Genomic DNA, 15,895 nt, shown 5'->3' on the forward strand with positions numbered 1-15,895 from the left:
AGAAACAGCAACTTGGATTATATAGATAATCCACACAGACAAGGCAGTTCAGATATAAGCAGTTTGATACAACTACAGCCCCACACCCCAAATTCATCCACATCTTTCCCAGGCTGTGACTGTGAACCTTTGGGAAAGCTCAGTCGAAATTCCTGGGTCTGAGGCATACTGGAGGACTGATTGCTGGACACTCTGGAGCAAGGCACTCTTGTAAATGTAAATGTTCAAAATACATCAGGGCAATGTAAAAAAAAAAAAAAATAATAGGAAGATGAAAATTTGGGCCTCCTTACCCGTCATACAGTCTTTGTTCTGTGTCAAGGGGTTCTATTTGCCTCCATCACTGGCACAAACAAAATTATTCCCATTAGCCCCAAGGAGAGGTGACAGCTAGCTATAGAAGCGAGAGATGGATTCTGTTCTGCATCACACAAAACCAACAAAAGAGTCAAATGTGTTCTAGCTCAACAACTGGCTTTTTTTTGTATATATTTGCAATGACAATGTGATAAAAGAATGTGGCATGAATCCTAAGTCAGGTGGTTGGGAGAAGCCCCTGGCGTGAAACTGGGGAATTTATTTGGTGAATTTTACTGAAAATATTAAAAAAGAAGCTGAAATGTCATTTCTGTAGAATTACCTTTCCCCAGCTGCCTGTCCTAGCTTCTGAAAGGCCCAATGCATTTATGTTAGGGGTATTTAACCTAAAATAAAATGTTTTCCTTCAGCAGACATGCTGATTACTTGAGACAAGACTAAAGGAACAAAACCATTATATAACCTTCCTCCTCTATTTTTCATTTGGCATATGCAGTTCACAAGAATAGTTCCAACTTAATATCTTTAATAAACTTTGAATCAGGCTAACATTGACTTGAGAAAACAGCAGAGCTCTTTTAATTAAAACATAGATAACATACATATAATTAAAAATAACTGAAGTATCATTAGCTGAAAAACTTGGCATTTCTCATCTACTTTGCAAGTCCACAAAGGCTGCAAACACACAGACTCATTAAAAAAAAATTATGAAGTTGCAACTCTCCCATACTTCCAATGCTTGTTAAAGAATACTACTGATGAATTTTTTCTGTCCATTTTTGATTTTGAAAACAACAAAAATATTTTGATCTTTGTCAAAAAGAACAACAAAAAAGAAATTTGATGAAATACAAATTAAAATATTGTTCTGGAAACAAAATATTTAATTTCAACAATAAATTAAAGCTGTAATTAAAATTCTAGAGTAAAACTAGAAGTGCCCATCAATTAGGAATTTTTAACAGGCACACTTTTCACCATAAAAACTAATAAAAATCTAAACTATGTATGGAAAATGAAGGCATCTTTAATAACATGGAATGATTTGTGCTGGAGTAGATTCCAACCCCGTGCCATGGGCAGGGACACTTGCAACTAGACCAGGTTGCTCCAAGCCCCATCCAACCTGACTTTGGACATTTCCAAAGATGGGGCAAGGACATATATAACCAGGAAATCAGAGGAAAATATCCAAATATAAATAATGCAATAGATTTATTGTATTGTTTTCCTAATACTACACTACTTTAGGGGAAAGAAATGTAAAACATTCCTCTGCTATTCCCCAGAGACAGAAATACAAATCAAAGCTGTCATGACTTGATGTGGCTGTAATGATACAGAATGACTACACCTTGACTGTGAAGCCAGCAAAAGGTCTGACACCAACTGCAGGTGAAGAATCAGAGATTTATCACAGGGGTGACAGCCACCCTCACACTATGTCTAAGCAGTGAGATAAGCCCATCAATTCCACGCTCATTCATTGCAGGTACCATACACTCCTCCTCTCTTGTAGGACTCACAGGATGGTTTTGGATTGAAAGACCTCTAAAGATAATCTTATTCCACCCCTCTGCCATGGGCAGGGACACCTTCCACTATCCCAGATTGCTCCAAGCCTCATCCAGCCTTGGCCTTGAACACTTCCAGGGATGGGGCAGCCACAGCTTCTCTGGGCAACCTGTGCCAGGGACTCACCACTCTCACAGGGAAGAATTTATTTCCAATATCCCCTCTAACCCAGCTCTTCTTCAGCTTAAGGCCATTCCCCCTTGTCCTATGCCTTCCTTCAGCAGTAACATCAACAGCAACAAAACCAATCATTCAGTGTCTCACCTGGCTATCTTGTCACTGCAAGACATGGTCAGCAGCCTCTCTCCTTGCAATACCCCATCCCACGTCTGGATAGTGGTAGTGGAGCGCACAGGGATGGTCCCTTCCCCAGACTCGATTTTTGTCCGTAGCTGTCCTCTGGCTTTGCGGTTGGGATGTCTGTCCCCTTGGTCTGAAGGAGAAAAACCACTGAGAATCAGCTGAGGAACATTCTCAATGTTTTTACATTAGAATCACAATATGAAAGACTGGTTTGAGGTATTTGCCTGTAGTTACTGTTGGCTTGCATCACAGTTCCTACTGCTCTTGGCGATTTAGCTATAGCATCAGACACCTCTCACAAATACTGCCTTCCAAAACACACTTGCAGTTAAACCAAACTTTCACCTAAGGAGCAGTAGGAAGCAGGCAACTCTTGAGCTCAGCTCTGTGTGTTACAGAGTTAAAATGAAGTTAATGGACAGACTGTGGAGGGGGCAGATAGAGAGCTGCTGTTAAAAGATGGAAACAGGGAAAGGGGATGGTTAGTTCTGTAGGAATACTTGCTGACTCACTGGCTTATCTCAGTTAGCATCAGCCTCTTCAAGACCACAGGGCTCATCACTCTATACTGAGCTTCTACCACAGAGGAAGTACAGCTCAGATTTTTTTGGAAGAGAACTTAGAACACACTTCTATGCTAAAAGGAAAGAAGACACCTAAATTTTAACCATACCACTTGTACATGCCCCAAGAATAATTTAAGCTCCCTTGGGTGGTAGAGGACTGCTGTCATACCCTCTTGTGCTGCTTCATGGGGTGAGAAAATCCGAGCATCACCACAAGGAGATGTGCTGATATAGAGATGGAACTGCACATTCTCCTTCAGCTTAAACCCGCCTTGCTCTGATTTGATGAAAATGGATTTTTGCTGATCTTCTTTATTGCTGAAACAGAGAAGAAAGCTGGAGTCAAAACTGATATTAACATGGAAATAGGCGTAAACTGGGCAGACGTAATAGGCATTTAAAAAACACAGGATGGCTGAAAATTCTATAATATAAATCTAACAGTTATGACAATTAACAAAACTAAAGGATCATTGAGACAAATTGAAACAAAGAGATGTGGTAATATCAGGTGTCAAGAGCTTTCAGGAACTTAAATAAAATATCAGCAACCTTTACCCCACTTCATATTATTTTCATTTATACATTTACAGTTTAAAAAATTATTGCCAGTTACTTTCCCCATCCTCCCCTCTCATGACTGACACCTCACTGAATAAATGTTTTGTTCAACTCAAACTTGAAGGCAAAGGGCACGAGTTCTAAATTCAGCATCCTAATGCAACAGGACAAGTGCTTTACACTGAAATAATGAAGACAGATGTTTTCTACAGACACCTTTTCAGCTCTGTAGGATCAGCCCATCACCTTTTTCCCTCCAGCTTACCTTAGGTAAAGCTCAAGCTGCGTGTACAGAAATTTCAGCAGACACCGTCGAGCTATAATTTCTGCGTGGCAATCATTTAGTGCAAGACCACGATCACTCATGTATTCACCATTGATGCATTTTGTTCCTGTAGAAACACTTATTACCAGGGCATCTTTCACATCTGTACCTGCCAAACAAAATTTCAGCAAGGACATGCAATTAACATCACAGATAATGCACTGAGTGATCTTCTTGCAGAACCGAAACAAGACTCTTTTTTTTTTGGTTGTTTGCTTCTAAAATAAGCAAGAAGAAATGTTTTTTCTTCTGATAATTTATTTAAAACAAAAGCTTCACTCAGCCATACCTCCCTGCACCAGCACCGTCAGTGGTTCTTATGAGAACTACTCTCATGTTGGAGTTCAGACAAGTTAAAAATTGGAAACCTGCAGGTAAAAAGTGCTGCTTCAAAAGGAATTATTAAAGCCCAAGATCCAAAGTGCTTTTTTTTCCTGAGATTCAGGCAGTCAGCAACTTTCAGCTGTAGCTTCTGGCCACCTGTGCAGATATTCACTTTAGAAATCCGAAAGGCATTGGTTTATTAAAGCAGCAACATGTTATGGAAGGGTATTGAGCCAACAACAGGAAAGGGAAAACTAGGAAAAAAAGAAATGTAAATGTTAAATCATTGGAAAGATTACCAGTATAACGTGTAGCTCTTCTATCCCATGCAACAGAAATCAAAAAGTATGTTGGGTGGGTGTTTTCTGTATAGAAAACTGCCTTTATCACTCAAAGAATCCACCTTACTGAAGGACTAAGAAAGACAGGTCAAAATGCCACTTAGCAAAACACTCAGGGGTAATAAGAGCCCAAGAAGTTAAAATGAACCTGAGCCCAGCTTAGCCCTCCTGCCCACAGGGCTAGAGGAGAAGCACCAAGCTGTAACACAAGGCTTGCAATGGGGTCATTTAATTCCAAATGTTCCCCAGACATGTATTCATTAAAAGATATTTTCTTATTCTGTGTAAAGATGTTTCTTCAGTTAATCAAAAGGTATTCACATGCTAGTTAAGTCTTAATTCTTTGGCACAGGCCTCTTCTGGGAATTCCACATACAGAGCTGTAAATAGCATAAAAACCCATTAAATATCAGAAAACAAAATAAACAAAACTACAGCATGTTCCTCATGTATTTGAGGCTAACATAGTGTTATTACCAGATGGAGGTCTGGTTGTTGCTCAGCAGAGCTTGAGAAGCATCAAGGCTTCTTAAATCTCCCAATAGCCTGTGTGAGTGGGAGGGCAAGAGACCGGGGAGGACACAGCCGGGACAGCCTCAAAATGAATATTCCACCAAGGGTTCACATGGATTGCAGACCAAGATCAACCTTAATGTGAGGAAAACTCAGCAACAGCATGGTCATGGATTAATTTAGGGCAGAACTTCACTGTTTTGGGAGATTTGGACAAGCAGAGATCTCGTGTCAGCACCCAGGGAGCCATGACACCACTGCTGACACGCGAACACCACTGCCATCTGCCAAAACATAAACTGCTTTCTTCAGAATATTTTTACTAAAATGACTGACATAGAGCACTAAGAATAAAATGTAGCAAGAATAACAAAGTGCAAAATCTTAAAACCTTGGAGAGTTATTCTTATATAACATGCCCAAACCAGGAATACTGATGGGAAAAAAAAATAAAATCCCCCCCAAAGTTTCATGATTAACTTTAAAACCTACATTTTGTGAGCTACTCGGATGTCTCAGGCAGAGGACTGGAACTCTGTGGAAAAAGAAGTATTTGCAGGTCTAATTTTCCTATAAGTACCCAAGATTTAATTACTATATTTAGTCCACCTTCAAGATTAAACAGTAAAAATACATTTCAATTTGGTTGAATGAAAAAAGTTAGTTTACTAGATGTAAAGAGAGCTCTCATATTTAGGCATTCAAAATGCTACTTTTTTTTAAATGTACCTGTTGTCATGACAATTCCAGCAAGGACTTTTCGACGTGCATGTGGAGATGAGAAATTTTCTGTCAAATCACTGAATTTATCTACAACCAAGCGTGCAACAGCATCAGCTAACACCTGTAGGACCACACAGAAACACACATGAAAAAATAAAATAATAACTGAAAAATTACAGGAGCATGAAGTTATAAAGATTTACACTTTTAAATAATTGGACAAAGCAAATGAAGTGAGTTTTTATTGTTCACTTTAAAAATTGACATTGAGGCATCCCTTGCAAGTAGAAGCAGAGGTATGAATGCTCCATGTCTACCAAAACAAGGTCAAACAGCACTAAGCCAAGCACTGAAGAACCTAATGCCCATGAGCCTGATGAACATTTGAGGCTTGGGAGAACAATTGCATAGACAGATAAGTCCATATTCTCATGCTCAAACCTCAAAACACATCATTTCAGTATCCTCAACATTGAGCCTGACAATAAGATGGAAGTAATAATTCATGCCACTCAAAAGAACCTTTTATAACAATCTAATTCCTTATCTATTATATAAATAAGGGCAATTTTGTTTTCAACCCTAGTTTAGCACTTCCTATATCCTATTTTTACAAGATCTATACAAAGTTGGGAATAGAAAACATCAGTGCATAAGCCCAAATAAGCTATCTCAAAATTAGGAAAGATTTCTGTCTTTCAGGAAAACTTGAACAGTCACTTCAAGTCAGTCTGTAAGTGGGGGTAACTTCTAAAATGAGGGAAAACTTCTAAATAGCAGTCCTGCTCCTGTAGACAGACAATTCAGTTCAGCACTGCAGCTAATCTCACCTGCTGTTTACAAGGCAGCTGGAGCTGTAACTGCTAGAAAAAATGAGTCTAGACCAAATTCTGAAAAGAAATTAAAGCCAAGGCAAGCATGCATTAATAACCAACAGTATTTGAGATGTTCTAGGTGTGCACACCTGGCCCACAGCTTCACATGCCACACAGACTCAGGTATTGTGTCACACCCACCAGTGACATTCAGCTGTTGAGTGAGGCACTGGAACAGAGAAGCTGTGGCTGCCCCATTCCTGGAAATGTTCCAGGCCAGCTTGGACAGGGCTTGGAGCAACCTGGGACAGTGGAAAGTATCCCTGCCCATAGCAGGGGGTGGGACTGGATGAGCATTAAGGTCCCTTCCAACTCAAACCATTCTATGATAGAGATGTATTAGATGCCCAAGGGAAAAAGGGAAAACAACAAAATAAAATAAAGAAAAGGGGTTAAAGGCCACCAGCCCCATTCACCCCCATTTCCATAACAAGGCTCATGAAAACCAGCAGCCTAGAAATGATGTAGACATGCTCTCAATGTTAACTGCGTTTTGGAAAAGCTTTAGCAGGCAAGAAATAACTAAAGGTTGGATGTCATGATTACAGAGCTCAGCAGCTCTCACCAGAGCCTGACAGAACACAGTGACCAGCAGTCAGGTCCCAACTGCACCAGCTTCATCCATGTTTTGCAATCGCTCAACTTGTGGAATCAGAAGACTCTCGACATTGCAAACACCAATTTTCTTCAAACACTTGAAACTCCATCTATTTTTCAGGAAAGCAGTTTGGCTCAGAGGTCACGAACATGTCTGGTCAGGCACTGATTTTCAAACATGGTCTTTCTGTTGGTGGACCCAAAACTGAGTTACAGTCCATGTTCTGCCAGCATCACAACCACACAGCTCTAAATCTGCATTTAATTGTCCTAGTACTTACCTAATGCAGAAAGCTGAACTTTAAGGTGAATACACAAAATAAAAGGCAAATAATTGAGTGTTTTTTAATCACCCTGGTCTTAGAAATGGACAATTAAGACACAAGAGGCTTATATTATTAAGCTCCCTGCAGCCATGAGGGCAGATCACTGTACAGCCAAGGCACAGAATCCCCATTCCCATGTTTTATCCCTAGTCTCACTGCATAGTTATGGATACTTGCTTCCCAGCTGCAAGTTTTATGCCCTCATTTCTGTAATCCATGTATTTTCTGCTCTACTCTATACTGTGATGTGCTGGATAGCACACTGTAAAATCATGCTGAATGACATTGTGATAGAATATAGATACTATGAAACAAACTATTCCAGACAGGAAATGCTTCAGGTTACTTCCAACCCAAACTATGCTATGATTCTATGCTTAATAGAAGCTTTCAAACATGCTAGAAAAGGTATCCAGGGAATAAACAATGTTTTTTGACTTTTCTCAAAAAAAACAAACAAAACAAAAAACCAAAAAAAAAACCAAGGTGGTGGGTGGTGACTGGTATCTGGAGGAGCTTTCCCCAGCACTGAGAACTGAACATGCCATGTGTTTCTGGGAAGAAATCCATGGCCACTTTCCCTGTTAATGCCACTGACAAAGGCTCCCTGAAAGGCTGCTGGGTAGTAAGCTTGCATACAGGCTGGATCCATTAGCTTTTTCCAGAAGAATCCTTTTTTTTTTTTTTTTCCCCACATAACAAGCAAAGCAGAGGAAACTGTGGTGTTGGTATACAAAGGAGCATGCAGTGAGCTCCTCTAGGAAGATGTAAGTTGGCACAGCAGAACGGGATGGAGCTGCATCTCACAGAGCCTGGAACTAAGCTGTTGGCAAGGAAATTTGAAAATGCTTGGATGAACTTAGAGCCAGACACTGGGGAGGACTCATAAGAAAGACTTGGCAGAACTCAAGCGAGACAAAATGAACCTTGGAGATGCAAACAATCCAGGATGAACTGGAGAGGAGGAAAAAGAAAAATCACTGCCAGAAAACAGGCAGATACATTCAAGATTTGTTATTTCTATCTGATACAAAATTGTGTGACAACAGCTGGGCAGTGAGGAATAAACACTGGTAAATGCCTATAGATGCAGTCACTAAGATTTTGATCTTTGATAAGAATACTGCCCCAATAAATGAGAAGAATTATCCTCGCCTCCCAGGCAGTCTATATCTATTATATTGACATAGTTAAGGGCATGGAAGAGAAGGGAATAAGGCAGCACGAGGAACAAGACTTACTGGCCAGAAATTACATCCTGCTGGCCCATCTCAAAACCATGGACTTGAAGCTGTTTCCACAGGAACCCCAGGCCACTGACTGGCCTGAGTAGGGATCTTTCACATCACATTCTGACTCTACTGCCTTTTATATAAATAAACATTAATTGGGACAGAAATTGAACTTATGCCTCACCTTCTCTGTGAATGCTCTAAAATCTGACACAGTTTCTCTACCCCTGCATTAAATCATTATTCCAAGTTGAGTAATTCAAAAAAGGAAAGACCTAAAATATCTGACAGTTGGCTCAGTAAGGCATGTGAGCTCCAAGTTATTTTGGGTGCGTTGTTCCCTTCTCTGATGAAGTCACAGTGAACCCACTCCTTTTCTACACACACAGACTGGTTTTGGTTAAATACAAATGTTGCAGCAATGCTGTAGCAGAACCACCCTGATCATTCACACTTGAAAATATTCTGGAGCTGATGAAGGTCAGGTCTATCTGGAGCTGAAGGAAGACCTTGAATGACCATGGAGACCACCCAAGATGAATGCTGGTGATCCCCTGAACAGTGGGAAAGGCAGCAGCAATAGCTCACAGCTCTCAAAGGAACTAACCCAAGACATCTCAGTCCTTTGTGCTTTCCTTAGATCACCAGGGACCCTTCTCAAGCAGAAATGTTCTCCCTTGGTTTGTTTTGGTTTTTTTTTTTCCTTTAACTTCAGAGTTAATGGCTTAAGTGAACTTCCCTCTGCAAGTAAAATCAAGGTCAACCAGGTCCTCCCCTTTAACAGTGACCAGCACACACAATTCAGAGAAGTTTCCTTGTAATGATTTTAAAAAACTTCTGCCTGTTTGTAGAGTCTTTCACTACTTATGCTGATATATCTTGTAGATTTCTTCCAATTCCACAGCAATTATTCCAAGACATAATGATATTTCCATAAATACATTCAATATTACCTTTTTCCCAGGTTTGAATCCATCGCATTCTTACTCTCCTGTATACATTAAGCAATCCATTGCTATAACTGCCTAGAACTCCTCTGTACCTCTCCAGATGTAGCTTTCCCAGATCTCCAATAATGTTCATAATTATTTGTGTAGCTTTTATATATTTGAATCATATTTTATACTTCCCCTTGTCCCAGGTTGAACCAGGACTAAAAAAAACCATATCAGGTACAAGTAGCCATTCAGTAGGGGTTCTCATCCCATTTCTCCTGCTTAAGGTTTTGTTTCAATGTCTGTCCACAACAACAGAAAGGATACATTGAATTAGGTGGATGATTAATAATACTCTCTCTAGTGATGTTTTTCAAACTTATCTCATTTGCAACTACACTGCTCATTTGTGTAGCTCAATTTGCTTCCTCTCACAAGAGTCAAGCTTTCTAATTTAAATAACTATATTTAAGCTTCAATGTGTACGATTTCAATTTCCAGCTCTCTGCACGCCTTGACTAATCAGCTATCATTTTAAGTAAACAGTTTGAGGAAATAGCATTAGGAAAACCTCCAATATCAGCTTTCTAACATAAGCCCTTTGTGGCCTGAAGAGGTGATACCTCCAACCAGCGGGATCCCACTGTCTGATGGAAAACCTTGCCTTGAGTGACACCAGCAGCCTGGACTGCTGAAAGTCTGAAGCATATACTGGGGAATTACTGCTGCTAGTATGTTCTTTTCTCAGTTTTATTCCAAAGCATTTGGTACTGGCCTGAGAACTTCTTTTAGGGACAGCACCATGCCATCTTTGACAGAGGTGTGAGACCCCTCCAGAGAAGGCCACCAAGATGTTCCAAGAGCTGGAGCCCCTCTGGAGACAGGCTGGGAGAGCTGGCTGTTCACCTGGAGGAGAGAAGGATCAAGGGAGACCTTAGAGGCCCTTCTAGTGCTTGAAGGGGCTCCAGGAGAGCTGGAGAGAACTTCAGACAAGGGCGTGGAGTGAAGGAGAAGTGGAAATGGCTTCCCATTGACAAAGGGCAGCATTAGATGGGATATTAGGAAGAAATTCTTCCCTGTGAAGGTGGTGAGGCCATGGCATTGAGAAGCTGTGGCTGCTCCATCCTTGTAAGCGTTCAGGGGCAGGTTGGACAGGGATTGGAGCAACCTGGAATAGCAGAAGGTGTCTGCACACATGGCAGGGGGTGGGAATAACAATCTTCAAGGTTTCTTCCAACCCAAACCATTTTGCCATTCTATGACTTTTTTGATCAGTTCACAAAACAGAGATAACCATAAAAATACTGTCTGTGTTTTGGAGAGGTAAGTCACTCTAATGCAAGTGTGACAATCTGTTCAATACCAACACACCCACTGCCAAGGTGTTAAATGCATAACTGCAGAGTTTTTCAGTGAGACATTTTTACCCACTCTGAGGTACATGTTGAGTGTGTACCTAACTACACATAAATTACTAGCAGTGAAATTTTTTTGGTGTCTGGGGTCAAATCTACTTTTAAAAGCGGCACAGAGATGTTCTTCACTGCAGGAAACCTTCCTTCATCTCTGACAACAGACCAAGCTCCGAGCAAGCAGACAAGCTTGAATTGAACCACAGGATCAGCACCTCAGTGATCCCCTGTACAGACCACAAGATTATTCTCACACCCATTTCAGAACAATCAATTTTTGATTTTAGCAACCCTTCTGTACCATTTGATACTTTGCACATGTGTTTCTGCATTTAACTCTCTTTGGGGCACCTGCAGCTCTCGGGACATCTGCTGGGGTCACAGATAGACATCTAGCCACAGTCACCACCACCACCATCACAGGGAACATCTCTCCTCTCAGCTCCATTCTTCTCACCACAAATGAGCTACAGGCAGGTTTGGACCTGCCACCCAGGCAGTCAATTCCAACATCTTCATGGGCACAACCACGCTGTACTTCTTTTATTTCCCCTGAGCACTTGTTATTTGAATTTTTCCTCCCCTCACATATTTCTAGCTTTCATTTTTTCCAACACAATCAACATTTTTTTGTCCACTGATTGTATCAAAACCTAGCCCCATTTACATCATTCCTGCAGTCTCCAGTTTTTGTGATTTCACCCCCTTTAGGATTATCTCTGAATTTAACACTTTTTTAAACAGTAAACAATGTCTAAAATAATTAAACAACTCACAGACTTCTAAAAAAAGATAAATCAAGCAGGACCTGAAAACACCACAAATGCTTAAAGCATTAAATGCATACCAGAACAAAACCACTAATATGTAAAAGACCTAATGTAATTCCAGTAACAGCTAATTATAATTCAAAGCAAAGCAACACAGTGAAGTGCTTGATGACATTCTGATGACAAGATGAAAAGCTCCTGAATAAAAAAATTACTTGAAATAGGGTCTAAATGAGGCAGCACCCATGTAACATCTTTCCCAGCTCAGCTTGGGTTTTTCACACTTCCCTCTTCCAGTTTTCACCACTTTACTGATGCAAGAACTAATTACACATGAATTACTAGCAGTGAAATTTTTTTGGTGTCTGGGGTCAAATCTACTTTTAAAAGCAGAGAATGCAGTGTGAAATCACTGAATCTATTGAAGAAATTGTAAGTACTTAAAACAGCATGATCCTGGATTTGAAAATGAAGGAAACATTCATCAGTAACACAACTGTGCAACATTAAAATGAAACCCTATAGGAAGGCCTAAAATATGTATAATATCCACCTATTTTGTGAAAACAATGTACTCAAAATAGTCACATTTACTTATACTCTTTGACCCCACATTATTATATCAGAACAGTATATTAGAATTTTAATGAAATCTACAACAGTTTTGAGATATAAAAGGTCAAAGCCTTGAAATTCTCATAATAAACAGAAAGTTGCAAAAGAATTCACAGACAAATATTTTAATTTAGATGGGCAAATAATATAATTAAAAAGACCCAACAGATGCAGTAGAAAGACAGCAGTCTAACAATTATTAGTGCAGTTTGACTGGGAAGAAACATAAACAAGAAAAGAGTGGAGAACTTTTATGCATTAAAAAAATTCAAAATTACTCCATTCTAGTGACTTCAAATTTCTGATCTGTGTCTGGTATGCTGGCTACCTTCCCTAGTTCATTATATGATTTAAATTATTTCTCAACCAGATTTACTTGCCTAAGTAATTCCCATATGCATGTTAATTCATTTGCCTAGAGCACAACCCTTCAGATGACAGCCACTCAACCACACATCCTGGATACATGCACATGGAATGTGTCACACCCTGGAAACCAGGGGCAATTGCAGCAGTCTTACTTCATCTGACCTTGACTTGCAACAATTTCTGTTTGCAGGAGAGAATGATTTTCTTCTCTGCTAAAAACTGTTGTATCAAATAATAACTTCACTTAAAGCAGTAATTCTCTTTTGAACTCCATCTAAGTCTTGCTGCCTGAGATGAGCAAGATATGATTCAATCTTTCCCTAGCACAAACCGTAATTCAAGCTGGCACTGGTGCTAACACAACATGAAAACAGCAGAAACAAAGCCTCTTCTCTGTGCAAGAAAATACGAATTGTCAGAAGCTGTAACTGTATAAATCACCTAATACAAATATACATACACACATATGTGTATATATAGAGAGGCACACACATATCTAGAGAAGCAGAAATGCTGTTCAAACTGATTCAATACACATGACTTGACTCCTCTTGGTCATTACCCAAAGCCATCCACAACACCCAAAGGGTTACTCACCTGTGGCAAGTGTAACTGGAGCCCCTCACTGGGAATGGGCTGGCGAGATGGAGTCTGGTCCAGCTGCATATTAAACAGGGATGCCAGGGCTGACTGAGCAGCCCGAGCTTTTGCCAGCTTTTTATTCCTTCCCGAACCTTCGAAAGTCTGACCGTCCACCGCCACAGCCATGACAAAGTTCTTGGCGTGGCTCTCTCCGCTCTCCGAGAGGAACTCGTACTTCAGCCCCGGGCGCAGCTCGTTGAGGATCATGACGGGGTTCTTCCCGCTGGCCATGGGGTAGGGTGAGGGTGGGGGGAGAGGCGACTGGGAAAGGCTGCTGGCTACGGCAGACGACGGCAAGCCGTAGTCCCCGCTGGAGCCGAAGGACCCGTCCCCGTTGGAGCCCAGGTAAAAGGAAGCGTCAGAAGGGACTGGAGTCTCAAACCCATTGAAAAGGGTGTCGGGGAAGTCTGCTTGGTCGGATGTGAAGTCCGTGTTGACCGACAGAGTCCTGCCCATGGCCAGGTGGGCTTCTGAGGCATTTGGGAACTGGACAAAGGAGCGCAGAGCCTTTTCGGCAGCGTGAAGCTTGGCTTTCTTTTTTGTCGGGCCAGACCCCTCAAACACCTGCCCATTGACTTCCACTGCCATCACAAACATAGGGGCGTGGACCGGCCCTGTCTGGGAGAGGAGTTTGTATTGTAAACCAGGTTTAATCTCGTTAAGCTGCATCAGGGCGTTCTTTGGCAGAACAGGGCCGGGCGTTTTCTTCCTCTTCTTGGGGCGAAATCTGGAATGGCCATTGTTGCCCTCCTCCAAAGGTCTCTTCCTGCTGCTGCTGCCACCGCCGTTGGAGAGTGGGGTCCCCTCGCCAGGCGCCTGCCCGGCACTGTCCTTGGGGGGAACGTTGTCCACATTGCGGTTTTCTTTAATGTCGGTGCTGCTCGAACCTGCGGTGCCCAGAAAGAGTAACTTACAATGCCTTCGGTGCAGGATCTTGTAAATGCAAAATTTATAGATTCCTTTATCTCTCTTTGTAACTGGTTAAGTGATGTGTGCTCACAGGTTAAAAATTTTTGCAATACAACTGGAGATGATGATAATGTAACACAACCTCTCAGTAATTCAAAAAGTAACACACTCAATCTTCAAACTACACACTTGATACAACTGCACAGCGAAAAGTCACTACAACTTTTTTTTTTCATTTTAATTACGCTGGAACAAACCTTTTCCTTATCAAGTTATATTTAGCCTCAAAAACACTTTAAATCAACAATATGAGCTACAACAACATATGCCCACAAAACAAACAACTACCATATGTAAAAATGGATGCCTAAGACCACAACTCTGAGCCAGATATTTAATTCTAGTTTATTATCAGTTTAGTCATGTTATTTTTCTTCCCGCAGTGATTTTAGTTGCTTAAATTTAAAAACTACATTAAAAAAACCTTCATTCAGAAAACAATGAAAACTAATGAAAAATTAGGCAGCTCTTTAGTAGGTACTATGGCTGAAGAGTGTTTGAATGTTCTTGTTTCTCTTTAGCTATTCTATATTTTTCAAATTCAGTGGGTTTTTATGCTTTTTCTAAACATTCATTTCACCTCATCCCAATTTTCTCAGGAACTTCAGCTGCCCCCTGTGCCAGCAGGACCACAAAACTATATATTTCCACACAGCCTCCTACCAAAAAAATCTCTTATCATTTACAAGCATAACTCCTTGTCAAGAAAACTGTTGTCATGGAGTTACAAACCCAAAAATCACTAGAGATCCTCTCTAAGGCTATACAGGACAAAAGTGTGACAAAAGTTGCACACTCACAGTGATAATATTTTAATGGGAGGGCAGGGAAGACAATATAATACTAATTTAATGATTTGTTTTCAAAAATATTAGTTGGGGTAATGATATGTCAGAGCTATATATAAGGAATTAAATTTGCTGTAAGTTCAAAGACCTCCTTTTCATCCTGATGAAGAAACTAAGGAAATTAACTATTTGTGCTTTCTACTGGCATTTGTGAATGAAAAGGCAAATGTTACAGAACAAGTATTTTTAACTCTCTTCTTACAAAACTTCAGTATATCTGTATTACTTGTACACTGATCCAAGGTAGTAAATGGTCATTGAAATTAGAGCAAACCAGGTGGAAACTCTCTTTCTAAATAAAGTGACAAATTCCAGCCACGCTTTCAGTCTTCCCTAAGAATCCCCTACCATGCACACATCACTTCACCCAGGTTACAAAGCTGATGGAATGGTTACTAAATTTTCATTTATAACATCCTCCAGCAAAAGCTCGATAGGTTACTCCTTTCGGTGCTCAAAGAGAAAAAAAGGAAGGAAAAAAACAGATCAAAAGAAAACGCCAAAGTAGGAACACATTTCATTAAATCACAGCAGCACAACAAAGAATTGTACAGTACTGATCACGCAATTAAGTCAATTAAATTTGGTCAAGAATTCAAATTCTGAAGCATTTCATTGCTAGAAATCTGCTAGATTTAATCAAGGAGCTCTCGTTCAGCAACAAACATACTGCCTGGAGAATGAAGGCTATAGGGCCACAACTGTCAACACAGTGTTCATGTATATATATATTCCTTATAAAAATATATATCT

The 15,895-nt window shown here is 40.4% G+C and overlaps 1 protein-coding gene across 4 annotated transcripts in view; it reads right to left on the reverse strand.

Annotated features, from left to right (window-relative positions):
* ADARB1 (adenosine deaminase RNA specific B1) overlaps window positions 1–15,895 on the reverse strand; it is a 61,741-nt gene that overhangs the window by 18,105 nt on the left and 27,741 nt on the right. For all 4 annotated transcript variants that reach the window (XR_015773082.1, XM_088058797.1, XM_005528927.3 and 1 more), the window contains 5 exons: window positions 13,281–14,212; window positions 5,559–5,673; window positions 3,592–3,760; window positions 2,935–3,083; window positions 2,161–2,329 (listed from right to left, as the gene is read on the reverse strand). Coding sequence is in view for 3 of the 4 variants with exons in the window: in XM_088058797.1 (XP_087914923.1) it covers window positions 2,161–2,329; window positions 2,935–3,083; window positions 3,592–3,760; window positions 5,559–5,673; window positions 13,281–14,212 (1,534 nt within the window). In the remaining variant the exon portion in view is untranslated. The remainder of the gene's footprint in view (window positions 1–2,160; window positions 2,330–2,934; window positions 3,084–3,591; window positions 3,761–5,558; window positions 5,674–13,280; window positions 14,213–15,895) is intronic.

Source organism: Pseudopodoces humilis, chromosome 8, assembly GCF_049639895.1.
Source record: "Pseudopodoces humilis isolate 2021_Gansu_Grassland_sample_001 chromosome 8, ASM4963989v1, whole genome shotgun sequence".
NCBI lineage: Eukaryota > Metazoa > Chordata > Aves > Passeriformes > Paridae > Pseudopodoces > Pseudopodoces humilis.